The sequence below is a fragment of the Cherax quadricarinatus genome, chromosome 6 (assembly GCF_038502225.1).
Source record: "Cherax quadricarinatus isolate ZL_2023a chromosome 6, ASM3850222v1, whole genome shotgun sequence".
NCBI classification, from domain to species: domain Eukaryota; kingdom Metazoa; phylum Arthropoda; class Malacostraca; order Decapoda; family Parastacidae; genus Cherax; species Cherax quadricarinatus.
This window is the reverse complement of record NC_091297.1, coordinates 11910923-11925424: the sequence shown is the minus strand read 5'-3', so window position 1 is coordinate 11925424 and position 14502 is coordinate 11910923. Positions and strand designations below refer to the sequence as shown.

Below are 14502 nucleotides of genomic sequence, written 5' to 3'. Positions count from 1 at the left end.
TGGTTTGCACTTGATTAATTACAATGACTTTTTTTGTATAAAATAATAATGGTAAAAAACAAGCCTTACTACATGAAGAAAAAAAAATGAAATTTCCCATTTCATATTTGGCATCATTCTGTTTAGTCATTATTTTTTAATTCTTGGTATGTTAGATTTTCAAGGAACTTCACAACAGGTTCCTAAGAATTGAGAGTTAATCTGCATTTTAGTGTGTAGTCTCCTAGCAAAATAACCAGAGGTTAGCACACTGGCCTGCAAGTCTTAGGGCTTGCTTGCCACAGGTTCAAGCTCGGCAAGTTCTGTGATTTGTTTGCAATCGTGTTATGATTTCACGAGTCAAGTCACTCTGATGTATAGCCACGAGTGTACAGCATTGTGTTGAACAATACAGAATGCTAAATTTATTACATTTCATACCCTGAGCTTAGAAGGAGTATCAGTCCCACTAAAATAGTCACTGGTTAGGCGATCCCTCAAATCTGCTTTAGCAAAAAACTCTCTTGCGGACATAAACGTCTCAGAAGCTGGTGAAGATGCAACCACTCTCTCTCCTGTTGATAAGTAAAAAAATACAGTAATTAAAATTGCAGTTAACAATACCAAAAAAATAATTTCTCCTATAAGTGAGTATGTACCTATTTGTGATAACATATTTATAGCTACAGGTGTGCAGCAATGCTCATAGTGTCTCACCTCGTGTTTAACAAATCATATTTTTTTTTTTCTAATTTCTAATTAATGTAGCAACATGTACTGCCCATCTTCACAATTATCGCCTGCTCTTGTAAACCACTCCAGTGCTTGTAGCAGTACTTACTACTTCTTCTTGTAAATCATTCCAGTAGTTGTAATAGCACTTAATGCCTCCTCTTGCAATCCATTCATTACTGCAAAAGCATTTATTGCCTCAACACATTACATGGCTCTGCCATTATAAACAAAAAAATTTCTTTGGCACTACTTTTTCTTATTTTAGAACTCTGGCATCTTGTTCTCTCTGTTGATGGTGATTAAAATTCTATCTATTGAATCCTTTTATATCCTTTTATTGTATGATTTTACACAATAGGGTATGCAATTATCTTGTCTTCTCTTTCTCTCCTACTAGCTAATGTGGGCATTTTTACTTTTTTTACCAGTTCTTTTTATAACTAATTATTTTCTTCCCTAGTCTTCTGACTTTTCATATCACCCCCATATATCTCTTTTCATGGACACTACACTACCACAGCATATGTGATTTTGACTATATGTACATTTGTAAATCTTCTGGGGGGTAGATTTTCTCTATTCATCTGAAGGTTACTTTACAGTTTGCCAGTAAAGCATATGAATTCCCAACCATTTCATTTATATGATCTTCAGGTTGTATTCATTTGTCCACAGCCCCTCAATCCTTTGCCTGCCCACTAATTGCTCTTGTGTCTGACTGGAAGCTTGGAGGGCTGGAAAAACTGCAGAACGAAGCAATGAGGATCATCCTAGAATGCCCTCATACTGCCAAAATTTTAAATATGTGGAAAGAACTTTATATTCCAAGCATCAGAGATCGTGTTACTAAAAGAAATATCCTCATTTTGGTCAATATGCTTAGTCTAGCCCATTCAAACCCCTGCACAGAAGCCCTCCAAACTTTCCTCAGCACTGGTGAACGTCCTTCCAGATGGATCGAAAAAACTGGAACAGACCTCCGCATGAACCAGCTACATGATCTATTTCAAGTAAGGCAACAGAGGCACTTCCCTGCTCCATGGGATATTACGCCATTCCAAAATACCATTCCTCCATTTCCCCCAAAAACTTTTCCTAAATCACAACCAAAGCTTCATCTTGGAGCCAAACAGGATGCCTTAAGCTGTATTGATAGCTTAGTCACAACGAACACTGTTTCCGTACACTGGTTCCGTACACCAATCTACTGGTGCAGCTGGTAGTGCTGCAGTTGTCGTACAGTGATGGCTTTCATGAAGAAATTGGAGCACGCATGAATAACTGGGCCTCTACCCTTCAAACAGAACTGTTTGCCATACTCCTTACACTCAAATGCATCCAGGTATCTAAGGTTGACACTAATTGTAACTGATTCTCTGTCATCAATAAATGCTCTCACTTCATTATAGATAAATTGTGGCATGCTTTTGTCAGAAGCCAGACACATGTATGGTAAGACTGTGGACAGTGGAGTCAGAGTGCACATGCTGTGGATTTCATCTCACATTGCTCTTCAGATGCATGATAGAACTGATGAATTGGCTAAGCTGTATGCTTTCACAGAGAGTAGATTGTCAGTTTGAGAACAATATTGACTTAAGTCTTAGGGAGACTGACACAACTCAGTCCATTTATCATCATTTCATCATGCAGGAGGAGCCACATGTCTATGATGCATCCAAAAAGATAAGCAGACTCTTGGATGACACTACCACCCACCTCCGGCTGGGTTACAAGTATCTTGGGCAGGTTAAATCACCACCACCAGATGTAGAACAAACGAAATGTAAATTCTGCCAGATGGACTATTGTCATACACTTAGTCATTATGTACTGGAGTGTGATCAAATTAATGAATTTAGAGACAACTCACTCAGAAATGTTCAAGAAATAGCAATTTTATCCCAAGTGGTATATTACAAAACATTCTGGAGAAATATTCTGACTTTGCTCACTGTATGTGCGTGTGTGTGTTGTGTGTGGTGTGTTGTGTGTGTTGTGTGTGGTGTGTGTGTGGTGTGTGTGTGGTGTGTGTGTGGTGTGTGTGTGGTGTGTGTGTGGTGTGTTGTGTGTGTTGTGTGTGTGTTGTGTGTGTGGTGTGTGTGTGGTGTGTGTGTGGTGTGTGTGTGGTGTGTGTGTGGTGTGTGTGTGGTGTGTGTGTGGTGTGTGTGTGGTGTGTGTGTGGTGTGTGTGTGGGGTGTGTGTGGTGTGTGTGTGGTGTGTGTGTGGTGTGTGTGTGGTGTGTGTGTGGTGTGTGTGTGGTGTGTGTGTGGTGTGTGTGTGGTGTGTGTGTGGTGTGTGTGTGTGTGTGTGGTGTGTGTGTGGTGTGTGTGTGGTGTGTGTGTGCTGTGTGTGTGTGTGTGTGTTGTGTGTGTGTGGTGTGTGGTGTGTGTGTGTGTGTTGTGTGTGTGTTGTGTGTGTGTGTGATGTGTGTGTGATGTGTGTGTGATGTGTGTGTGGTGTGTGTGTGTGTGTGTGTGTGTGTGGTGTGTGTGTGTGTGGTGTGTGTGTGTGTGGTGTGTGTGTGGTGTGTGTGTGGTGTGTGTGTGGTGTGTGTGTGGTGTGTGTGTGGTGTGTGTGTGGTGTGTGTGTGGTGTGTGTGTGTGGTGTGTGTGTGTGTGTGGTGTGTGTGTGTGGTGTGTGTGTGTGGTGTGTGTGGTGTGTGTGTGGTGTGTGTGTGGTGTGTGTGTGGTGTGTGTGTGGTGTGTGTGTGGTGTGTATGTGGTGTGTATGTGGTGTGTATGTGTGTATGTGGTGTGTATGTGGTGTGTATGTGGTGTGTATGTGGTGTGTATGTGGTGTGTATGTGGTGTGTATGTGGTGTGTGTGGTGTGTGTGGTGTGTGTGGTGTGTGTGGTGTGTGTGTGTGGTGTGTGTGGTGTGTGTGGTGTGTGTGGTGTGTGTGTGTGTGTATGGTGTGTGTGTGGTGTGTGTGTGTGGTGTGTGTGTATGGTGTGTTTGTGGTGTGTGTGTATGGTGTGTGTGTGTGTGGTGTGTGTGTGTGTGGTGTGTGTGTGTGTGGTGTGTGTGTGTGTGTGGTGTGTGTGTGTGTGGTGTGTGTGTGTGTGGTGTGTGTGTGTGGTGTGTGTGTGTGGTGTGTGTGTGTGGTGTGTGTGTGGTGTGTGTGTGGTGTGTGTGTGGTGTGTGTGTGTGGTGTGTGTGTGGTGTGTGTGTGGTGTGTGTGTGTGGTGTGTGTGTGGTGTGTGTGTGTGGTGTGTGTGTGTGGTGTGTGTGTGTGGTGTGTGTGTGGTGTGTGCGTGGGGGTGTGGGGGTGTGTGGGGGTGTGTGGGGGGGTGTGTGGGGGTGTGTGTGTGGGTGTGTGTGTGGGTGTGTGTGGGGGTGTGTGGGGGGGGGGGGTGTGTGGGGGTGGGGGGGGGGGGGGGGGTGGGGGTGTGGGTGGGGGTGTGTGGGGGGTGTGGGGGGTGTGTGTGTGGTGTGTGGGGGGTGGGTGTGGGGTGTGTGTGGGGTGTGTGTGTGGTGTGTGTGTGTGGTGTGTGTGTGTGGTGTGTGTGTGGTGTGTGGGTGTGTGTGTGGTGTGTGTGTGTGTGTGTGGTGTGTGTGGTGTGTGTGTGTGTGTGTGTGTGTGTGTGGTGTGTGTGTGTGTGTGTGTGTGTGTGTGTGTGTGGGTGTGTGTGTGTGTGGGGTGTGTGGTGTGTGTGTGTGTGGGTGTGTGTGTGTGTGTGTGGTGTGTGTGTGTGTGTGTGGGGTGTGTGTGTGTGTGTGGTGTGTGTGCGTGTGTGGGGGTGTGTGTGTGGGGTGTGTGTGTGTGAGGGGTGTGTGTGTGGGTGTGTGTGTGTGTGTGTGTGGGGGTGTGTGTGTGTGTGGGGGGTGTGTGTGTGGTGTGTGTGTGTGTGGTGTGTGTGTGTGTGGTGTGTGTGTGTGCGGGGTGTGTGTGTGCGGGGTGTGTGTGTGGGGTGTGTGTGTGGGGTGTGTGTGTGGGGTGTGTGTGTGTGGGGTGTGTGTGTGTGGGGTGTGTGTGTGTGGGGTGTGTGTGTGTGGGGTGTGTGTGTGTGCGGTGTGTGTGTGTGCGGTGTGTGTGTGTGCGGTGTGTGTGTGCGGTGTGTGTGTGCGGTGTGTGTGTGTCGGGCGTGTGTGTGTCGGGTGTGTGTGTGTGTGGGGGGGGGGGTGTGTGTGGTGTGTGTGTGTGGGGTGTGTGTGTGTGGAGGGTGTGTGTGCGGGGTGTGTGTGTGGGGTGTGTGTGTGGGGTGTGTGTGTGTGGGGTGTGTGTGTGTGCGGTGTGTGTGTGTGCGGTGTGTGTGTGTCGGGCGTGTGTGTGTCGGGCGTGTGTGTCAGGTGTGTGTGTGTGTGGGGTGTGTGTGTGTGTGGGGTGTGTGTGTGTGTGGGGTGTGTGTGTGTGTGGGGTGTGTGTGTGTGTGGGGTGTGTGTGTGTGTGGGGTGTGTGTGTGGGGTGTGTGTGTGGGGTGTGTGTGTGGGGTGTGTGTGTGGGGTGTGTGTGTGGGGTGTGTGTGTGGGGTGTGTGTGTGGGGTGTGTGTGTGGGGTGTGTGTGTGGGGTGTGTGTGTGAGGTGTGTGTGTGGGGTGTGTGTGGGGTGTGTGGGGGTGTGTGAGGTGTGTGGGGCGTGTGTGTGTGGTGTGTGGGGCGTGTGTGTAGGGTGTGTGTGGGGCGTGTGTGTAGGGTGTGTTTGGGGTGTGTGTGTAGGGTGTGTTTGGGGTGGGGTGTGGGGTGTGTGTGTGTGTGGGGTGTGGGTGGGGTGTGTGTGGGGTGTGTGTGTGTGGGGTGTGTGTGGGGTGTGTGTGGGGTGTGTGTGTGTGGGGTGTGTGTGGGGTGTGTGTGGGGTGTGTGTGGGGTGTGTGTGTGTGGGGTGTGTGTGTGTGGGGTGTGTTTGTGGGGTGTGTATGTGGGGTGTGTATGTGGGGTGTGTATGTGTGGGGTGTGTGTGGTGGGTGTGTGTGGTGGGTGTGTGGTGGGTTTGTAGGGTGGGTGTGTGGGGTGTGTGTGTGGGGTGTGTGTGTGGGGTGTGTGTGTGTGGGGTGTGTGTTTGTGGGGTGTGTGTTTGTGGGGTGTGTGTTTGTGGGGTGTGTGTGTGTGGGGTGTGTGTGTGTGGGGTGTGTGTGTGTGGGGTGTGTGTGTGTGAGGTGTGTGTGTGTGGGGTGTGTGTGTGGGATGTGTGTGTGGGGTGTGTGTGTGGGGTGTGTGTGTGGGGGGTGTGTGGGGGGGGTGTGTGTGTGGGGGGTGTGTGTGTAGGGTGTGTGTGTGTGGGGTGTGTGTGTGTGTGGGGTGTGTGTGTGTGGTGTGTGTGTGGGGTGTGTGTGTGTGGGGTGTGTGTGGGGTGTGTGTCCGGAAGCACACATCAACCACATAACTGCTGCAGCAGTTATGTGGTTGATGTGTGCTTCCGGAGATGTGCTCGGTGTTATGCTCACCCCAAGATCTTTCTCCTTGAGTGAGGTTTGCAGTCTTTGGCCACCTAGCCTATACTTTGTCTGTGGTCTTCTTTGCCCTTCCCCGATTTTCATGACTTTGCATTTGGCGGGGTTGAATTCAAGAAGTCAGTCAATGGACCACATGTTCAGCCTATCCAGGTCTCTTTGTAGACCTGCCTGATCCTCATCTGATTTAATTCTCCTCATTAACCTCACATAGTCTGCAAACAGGGACACTTCTGAGTCTATCCCTTCCATTATGTCACTCACATATACCAAAAATAGCACTGGTCCTAGGACTGTCCCCTGCAGGACCCTGCTCCTCACAGGCACCCACTGCGATACCTCATCACGTACCATGATTCGTGTTGCCTCCCTGTCAGGTATTCTCTGATCCATTGCGGTGCTCTTCCTGTTATATGCACCTGATCCTCCAGCTTCTGCACTAATCTCTTGTGAGAAACTGTGTGGAAGGCCTTCCTGCAGTCCAGGAAAATGCAATCAACCCATCCCTCTCTCTCGTCTCATACTTCTGTTACTGTCATAAAACTCCAGGTTTGTGACACAAGATTTGCCTTCCATGAATCCACGCTGGTTGTCCTTTATAATCTTGTTCTGTTCCAGGTGCCCCACCACTCTCCTCCTAATAACCTTCATGATTCTGCATACTATACACATCAGTGACACTGGACTGTAGTTTAGTGCCTCATTTCTGTCTCCTCTCTTAAAAATTGGGACTACATTTGCCATCTTCCATACCTCAGGTAGTTGCTCAGTTTCAAGGGATGTGTTGAAGATTGTGGTTAATGGCACACACAGCATCTCTGCTCCTTCTCTAAGGACCCATGGCTAGATGTTGTCCAGTCCCATTGCCTTTGAGGTATCAAGGTCACTTAGCAGCTTCTGTACCTCCTCCTCAGTTTTGTGTATGTCATCCAACACGTTGGTATATTCCCTGTTGGTGTTCCCCTCTTTCCTGTCTTCCCAGAGCCCATCCTATCTCTACTCTAAATACTTCCTTGAATCTCGTGTTGAGCTCCTCACACATCTTTTTGTTTCTTGTAAGTTCCTATTTTCTTTCCTCAGCTTGATCACGTGGTCTCTGACTGTTGTCTTCCTCCTAATGTGGCTATACAGCAGTTTCGGGTCGGACTTGACTTTCGCTGCTATGTTGTTTTCATACTGTCGCTGGGCCTCCCTCCTAATCTGTTCATACTCGTTTCTGGCTCTTCAACTTATCTCCTTATTTTCCTGGGTTCTTTGCCTTTTGTACTTTTTCCATTCTCTAGTCCACTTAGTTTTTGCTTCCCTACACCTTCGGGTAAACCAGGGGCTCGTTCTAGTCTTCCCATTATTTCTGTTGCCCTTGGAAACAAACGTTTCCTCTGCCTCCTTGCATTTTGTTCTCGCATATTCCATCATTTTGTTAAATTACTTTCCTACCGATTCTCTGTCCCACTGAACCTAATGCAGGAAGTTCCTCATACCTGTGTGGTCCCCCCTTTTATAGTTTTTCTTTTCCCATTCAACTCCTGTTACCCTCTCCACTTGTAACTCTACTATGTATTCAAAGCACAGAACCACGTGATCACTAGCTCCAAGGGGCCTCTCATATGTGATGTCCTTAATGTCCGAACTGCTCAGGGTGAACACGAGGCCCAGTCTTTCTGGTTCATCCTCCCCTCTCTCTCTCTGGTAGTGTCCTTAACATGTTGAAGCATGAGGTTTTCCAGTACCACATCCATCATCTTGGCTCTCCACGTTTTGGAAGCCCCGTGTGCTTGTGTGTGTGTGCATGTGCGTGCTTGTGTGTGTGTGTGCACATGTTTGTATGTTCGTGTGCATGTGTGTTTGTGCGTGCACGTGCTTGTGTGGATGTATGAGCCACTTAAAATTTTTATTTTTTATTTTATTAGCACACTGGCCAATTCCCACCAAGGCAGGGTGGCCCAAAAAAGAAAAACTTTCACCATCATTCACTCCATCACTGTCTTGCCAGAAGGGGGCTTTACACTACAGTTTTTAAACTGCAACATTAACACCCCTCCTTCAGAGTGCAGGCACTGTACTTCCCGTCTCCAGGACTCAAGTCCGGCCTGCCGGTTTCCCTGAATCCCTTCATAAATGTTACTTTGCTCACACTCCAACAGCACGTCAAGTATTAAAAACCATTTGTCTCCATTCACTCCTCTCAAACATGCTCACGCATGCCCGCTGGAAGTCCAAGCCCCTCGCACACAAAACCTCCTTTACCCCCTCCCTCCAACCTTTCCTAGGCCAACCCCTACCCTGCCTTCCTTCCACTACAGACTGATACACTCCTGAAGTCATTCTGCTTCGCTCCATTCTCTCTACATGTCCGAACCACCTCAACAACCCTTCCTCAGCCCTCTGGACAACAGTTTTGGTAATCCCGCACCTCCTCCTAACTTCCAAACTACGAATTCTCTGCATTATATTCACGCCACACATAGCCCTCAGACATGACATCTCCACTGCCTCCAGCCTTCTCCTCGCTGCAACATTCATCACCCATACTTCACAACCATATAAGAGCGTTGGTAAAACTATACTCTCATACATTCCCCTCTTTGCCTCCAAGGACAAAGTTCTTTGTCTCCACAGACTCCTAAGTGCACCGCTCACCCTTTTCCCCTCATCAATTCTATGATTAACCTCATCTTTCATAGACCCATCTGCTGACACATCCACTCCCAAATATCTGAATACATTCACCTCCTCCATACTCTCTCCCTCCAGTCTGATATCCAATCTTTCATCACCTAGTCTTTTTGTTATCCTCATAACCTTACTCTTTCCTGTATTCACTTTTAAGTTTCTTCTTTTACATACCCTACCAAATTCATCCACCAACCTCTGCAACTTCTCTTCAAAATCTCCCAAGAGCACAGTGTCATCAGCAAAGAGCAACTGTGACAACTCCCACTTTATGTGTGATTCTTTATCTTTTAACTCCACACCTCTTGCCAAGACCCTCGCATTTACTTCTCTTACAACCCCATCTATAAATATATTAAACAACCACGGTGACATCACACATCCTTGTCTAAGGCCTACTTTTACTGGGAAATAATCTCCCTCTCTCCTACATACTCTAACTTGAGCCTCACTATCCTCGTAAAAACTCTTCACTGCTTTCAGTAACCTACCTCCTATACCATACACCTGCAACATCTGCCACATTGCCCCCCTATCCACCCTGTCATACGCCTTTTCCAAATCCATAAATGCCACAAAAACCTCTTTAGCCTTATCTAAATACTGTTCACTTATATGTTTCACTGTAAACACCTGATCCACACACTCCCTACCTTTCCTAAAGCCTCCTTGTTCATCTGCTATCCTATTCTCCATCTTACTCTTAATTCTTTCAATAATAACTCTACCATACACTTTACCAGGTATACTCCACAGACTTATCCCCCTATAATTTTTGCACTCTCTTTTGTCCCCTTTGCCTTTATATAAAGGAACTATGCATGCTCTCTGCCACTCCCTAGGTACCTTACCCTCTTCCATCCATTTATTAAATAATAGCACCAACCACTCCAAAACTATAACCCCACCTGCTTTTAACATTTCTATCTTCATCCCATCAATCCCAGCTGCCTTACCCCCTTTCATTTTACCTACTGCCTCACGAACTTCCCCCACACTCACAACTGACTCTTCCTCAATCCTACAAGATGTTATTCCTCCTTGCCCTATACATGAAATCACAGCTTCCCTATCTTCATCAACATTTAACAATTCCTCAAAATATTCCCTCCATCTCATTATAATTGTGACCAGGTGTGGACATGTCAGTGGCTCATTACTTTGTAATTTATTCATGATTGTAACCATGTATATGAGTGTAGATGGCTCATTACCTTTAACTTGCCATGATTGTGACCAGATCTACCTGGAGTTCATTACCTTTATAACTAGTTCAGCTATCATAACTTTCAGGTCCAGTCCCTGGATCCATTATGTACCTCTGTAATCTTTTGACTACCGCCCACAGGATCGGTTTGGGGTGCATAATAAAGATATTAAACTAACTTCTGAAATTGGAATATTTTGAACTTTACGTTAAATTACCAATTTCCGAACGCTTTATTGGGTAGTTGAAACGGTCTACTCACCTATTTGTGGTTGCAGGGGTTGACACTCAGCTCCTGGCCCCTCCTCTTCACTGATTGCTACTAGGTCCTCTCTCTCCCTGCTCCATGAGCTTTATCATACCTCATATCACGATCTGCTTTTATGCCAAGTCAATTTACCTCATTTAAGTTAACTGAAATGCCATTAATCCGTTTCAGCGGAATTCCTGCTCTGAGAGGCAGGACAAAAATACTTCATATGATGCTAATGTCAACTCTATGGTTTATTTATCTATCACAATTCATCTAATATGACATAATAAACAATATAAATATAACTCAGAAACCTGATATATACTCTAGAATGAATAAAATGTCATTATGTGACAAGTGGTGGCGGCCATTCCCTACCTCAAGCGGCCACCTTGTTGTGGGTCAGCGGGGGAGACCTCCCGCCATCCCCACGACACTCCCACACTCCCAACACCACCATCCCAGCTTCATGAATACATGTTCAGTTCTACTTCTCTCCTACAAGCTAGCTAGCTTTGTTAATTGTGTTTTGATCTTTTAATTACCATATCTTGTATCTGCCAAGCAATCATGACAACCTGTAGGCATACCAGTGTTGCTGACTTCCTGAATTACTGAATGACTTACTAAGTGACTTGACTGACTGACTTACAGACTTGACTGACTCTACTGAATGGCTTAAAGTTAGACTTTTTCACCGAAGAGGACCATGAAATGGTGTCTAGAGCAGCTGATGCCTTATTGTCAGTTGTATAATGTATTGCAGGGTAAACAGAACAGAAATCCATTACAGAATTTATGCACACTCCAGTACAATCATCGACTTCAGTACCAGAACCTCTACCATCCACCTCAGCCCAGTAGGACCACAACATAACTCTCCACTCTCTTCACAATCATCCACAAACACCAGCACCCACGACTTTAGGTAAGAAATACTATTATTTCTGTTGTAATTATAGTCTTAAACAGTAAAAACATCATCATACATCATGACAATGAACTACAATTATATATTCACTTTTATTTTTGAAAGATCTGAAGGTTTAAAGAAACGTTGTCTGAGGGGGAAGCGCGCATCCTGAATTTTTGCTCGTATCCAGAAACAAAAAATCAAGAGCAACTGCTTGTATCCTTAAAAATTTGTATGGTGGTGCACTCGTAAGTCAAGGTTCCACTGTACGTATATATATATATAGATATATACAGTGGACCCTCGGTTATCAGCCGTTCCACTTATCAGCCAACTCGGTTATCGACCAGTTTTTCAGCTTCTGGTTATCAGGTGCTATCTTGCTTATCGGCCGTATTGGACGCGCCCACTGCCAGCCATTCACGCGTTCCTCAGTCAGTGTGGCTGTGTCTCTGGGCGAGTGAGGAAGCTTCTGCTCATTCATCCCAACATTTCGTTAAAATCCACTGTTTTTGGTGGTTATTGATTAAGTGCAACTGCGAAATAAGTAACCGTGGCCCCAAAGAAAGTTCGTAGTAAAGAAATACGATAGAATTCAAGGCAGGTAGGCAATTTGGCAAGGAGTGTAGCGGGCATACAGAGTAGCAGGCAGGAAGGGAGTGTAACAGAGGCAGGGAGTGTAGCAGGGAGGCAGAGAGTGTAGCAGGGAGGCAGAGTGTAGCAGGGAGGCAGAGAGTGTAGCAGGGAGGCAGGGAGTGTAGCAGGGAGGCAGGGAGTGTAGCAGGGAGGCAGGGAGTGTAGCAGGGAGGCAGGGAGTGTAGCAGGGAGGCAGGGAGTGTAGCAGGGAGGCAGGGAGTGTAGCAGGGAGGCAGGGAGTGTAGCAGGGAGGCAGGGAGTGTAGCAGGGAGGCAGGGAGTGTAGCAGGGAGGCAGGGAGTGTAGCAGGGAGGCAGGGAGTGTAGCAGGGAGGCAGGGAGTGTAGCAGGGAGGCAGGGAGTGTAGCAGGGAGGCAGGGAGTGTAGCAGGGAGGCAGGGAGTGTAGCAGGCATGCAGGGAGTGTAGCAGGCATGCAGGGAGTGTAGCAGGCATGCAGGGAGTGTAATAGGCATGCAGGGAGTGTAGCAGGCATGCAGGGAGTGTAATAGGCATGCAGGGAGTGTAGCAGGCATGCAGGGAGTGTAGCAGGGAGGCAGGGAGTGTAGCAGGCATGCAGGGAGTGTAGCAGGCATGCAGGGAGTGTAGCAGGCATGCAGGGAGTGTAGCAGGCATGCAGGGAGTGTAGCAGGCATGCAGGGAGTGTAGCAGGCATGCAGGGAGTGTAGCAGGCATGCAGGGAGTGTAGCAGGCATGCAGGGAGTGTAGCAATGTTTATATGCAATGTATGTTTAATAATGATGACTCTTGAGCACATTAAATGTCTTATTTTAGGTTAGTATAGACATTTTCATTAATCCATCTATGATATTTTTTTCAAACTTATATAGGAAACACGTTACATAGCATATAAACATGCAATGTTTATATGCTATCGAGTGAAGAGTCAGGTGTAGAGTAAACATTACGTTTTCTCTGATTCAGCGTTAGAGAAAACTGTGAATCTGGCGTCTCGCCCAGTAACTGCCCTTCATATGCGTTTCTTTACAATTCTTGGCATGAAATATTCATTACTTCTCCCTTTGTTTATGATGGTATCTAAAGGTAGCTGTTAGAAATGCTTAAATTCAGTGAGCATGGCTGTGTGGTGTAATAATATGGCTGTGAGTGTAGCCCAGGATGGGGGGGGGCTACATACATCCTCACCTCTTGCCTTACATTAAGACTACAAATATTTTAATGCAAGTAATGAATGTACTCATTGTTTTGTGTGTGTAAAACTATAGTTAATCTTTAAAAAAATGTATTTTTTGCTAATATTTTTGGATATCTGAAATGGATTAATTGGATTTACATTAATTCTTTTGGGAAATATTATTTCAGTTTTCGGCCTTTTAGGTTTTACGCCGACCTTCTGGAGTGGATTAGGGCCAATAACCGAGGGTCCACTGTATATGAATGAAAGGGGGTAAAGCAGCTGGAACTGACAGGATCATGACAGAAATGTTAAAAGCAGGGGGATGATAAAGTATTGGAGTGGTTGGTATTTTTGTTTAATAAATGTATGAAAGAGGGGGAGGTACCTAGGGACTGGCAGAAAGCATGTAGAGTTCCTTAATATAGAGGGAAGGGGACAAAACAGATTGTAAAAATTGCAGGGGAATAAGTTTACCGGGTATACCAGGTAAAGTGTATATTGTAGTAGGGTTATTATTGAAAGAATTTGGCAAACAGATTACTGGGATTTCGGCAAACAGATTACTGGGATTTATATCAAGAAGTGTAACCAACAGACGTTCAGCAGTTATATTACAGCTTTGTACATCATTAGTAAGGCCTCACTCAGATTATGCAGCTCAGTTCTGGTCTCCATATTACAGAATGGGCATAGATTCGTTGGAAAACTTTCAGCGTAGAATGACTAAATTAATACATAGCATTAGAAATCTTCCTTATGAAGAAAGATTGAAGACCCTTAAATTACATTCACTTGTTAGACGAAGAATGAGGGGAGACACGATCAAACTGTGTAAGTTTAAGATGAGTATTAACCCGTAAACGGTCCAAGCAGATCTACGTTCACATGTGTAGTGCTACAAAAGTAGATCTAATTTTTTTTTTACATATTTTCAAATATAACAAAAAAAAAGTAGATCAAAGTTTTTTTTACACATTTTCAAATGTAGAAAAAAAAAAAGATGATCTACTTTTTTTACATACTTTCAAATGTTGAAAAAACGTATATATACGTTTAGACCGTTTACGGGTTAATAAAGGGGATATAAATAAGGTCTTAATTATCTCTCCAGGAGAGAACCCACAGTAATGGATTCAAATTAGACAAGTTTAGATTTAGAAAGGATATAAGAAAGTATTGGTTTGGAAATAGGGTAGTTGATAAGTCCAAACAAGATTGTAAAACAGCTAACCACTATTCTATGTTTAGTTTTAAGTACTAATTACTATGTACTATTATCTTATCTAGTTTTAATTAGTTACTATGTATTAGGATTAGTTTGCCCGAAATGCCTCGGCATGATAGGGGCTATTTTTGTACTTAGCAAATCAAAATTGTAATTACACATTGTAACCTTTACAAAGAAATAAAATTATTCTTATTATTATTATTATTATTATTATTTTTATTATTATTATTAGTTGGGTTATTAAGGCTAAAACCTTGGGTAGTTTCAAATTTAGGTTGGATAAATACACGAGTGAGAGGGGTTGGATTTGAGTGGGACTTGCACATGAGAGTG

General features: G+C 45.3%; 1 protein-coding gene across 6 annotated transcripts in view; it reads right to left on the bottom strand.

Annotated features, from left to right (window-relative positions):
- LOC128705557 (serine-rich adhesin for platelets-like) overlaps positions 1-14502 on the bottom strand; it is a 371836-nt gene that overhangs the window by 220359 nt on the left and 136975 nt on the right. For all 6 annotated transcript variants that reach the window (XM_070080270.1, XM_070080274.1, XM_070080279.1 and 3 more), the window contains one exon: positions 421-554. In XM_070080270.1, the coding sequence (XP_069936371.1) occupies positions 421-554 (134 nt within the window). The remainder of the gene's footprint in view (positions 1-420; positions 555-14502) is intronic.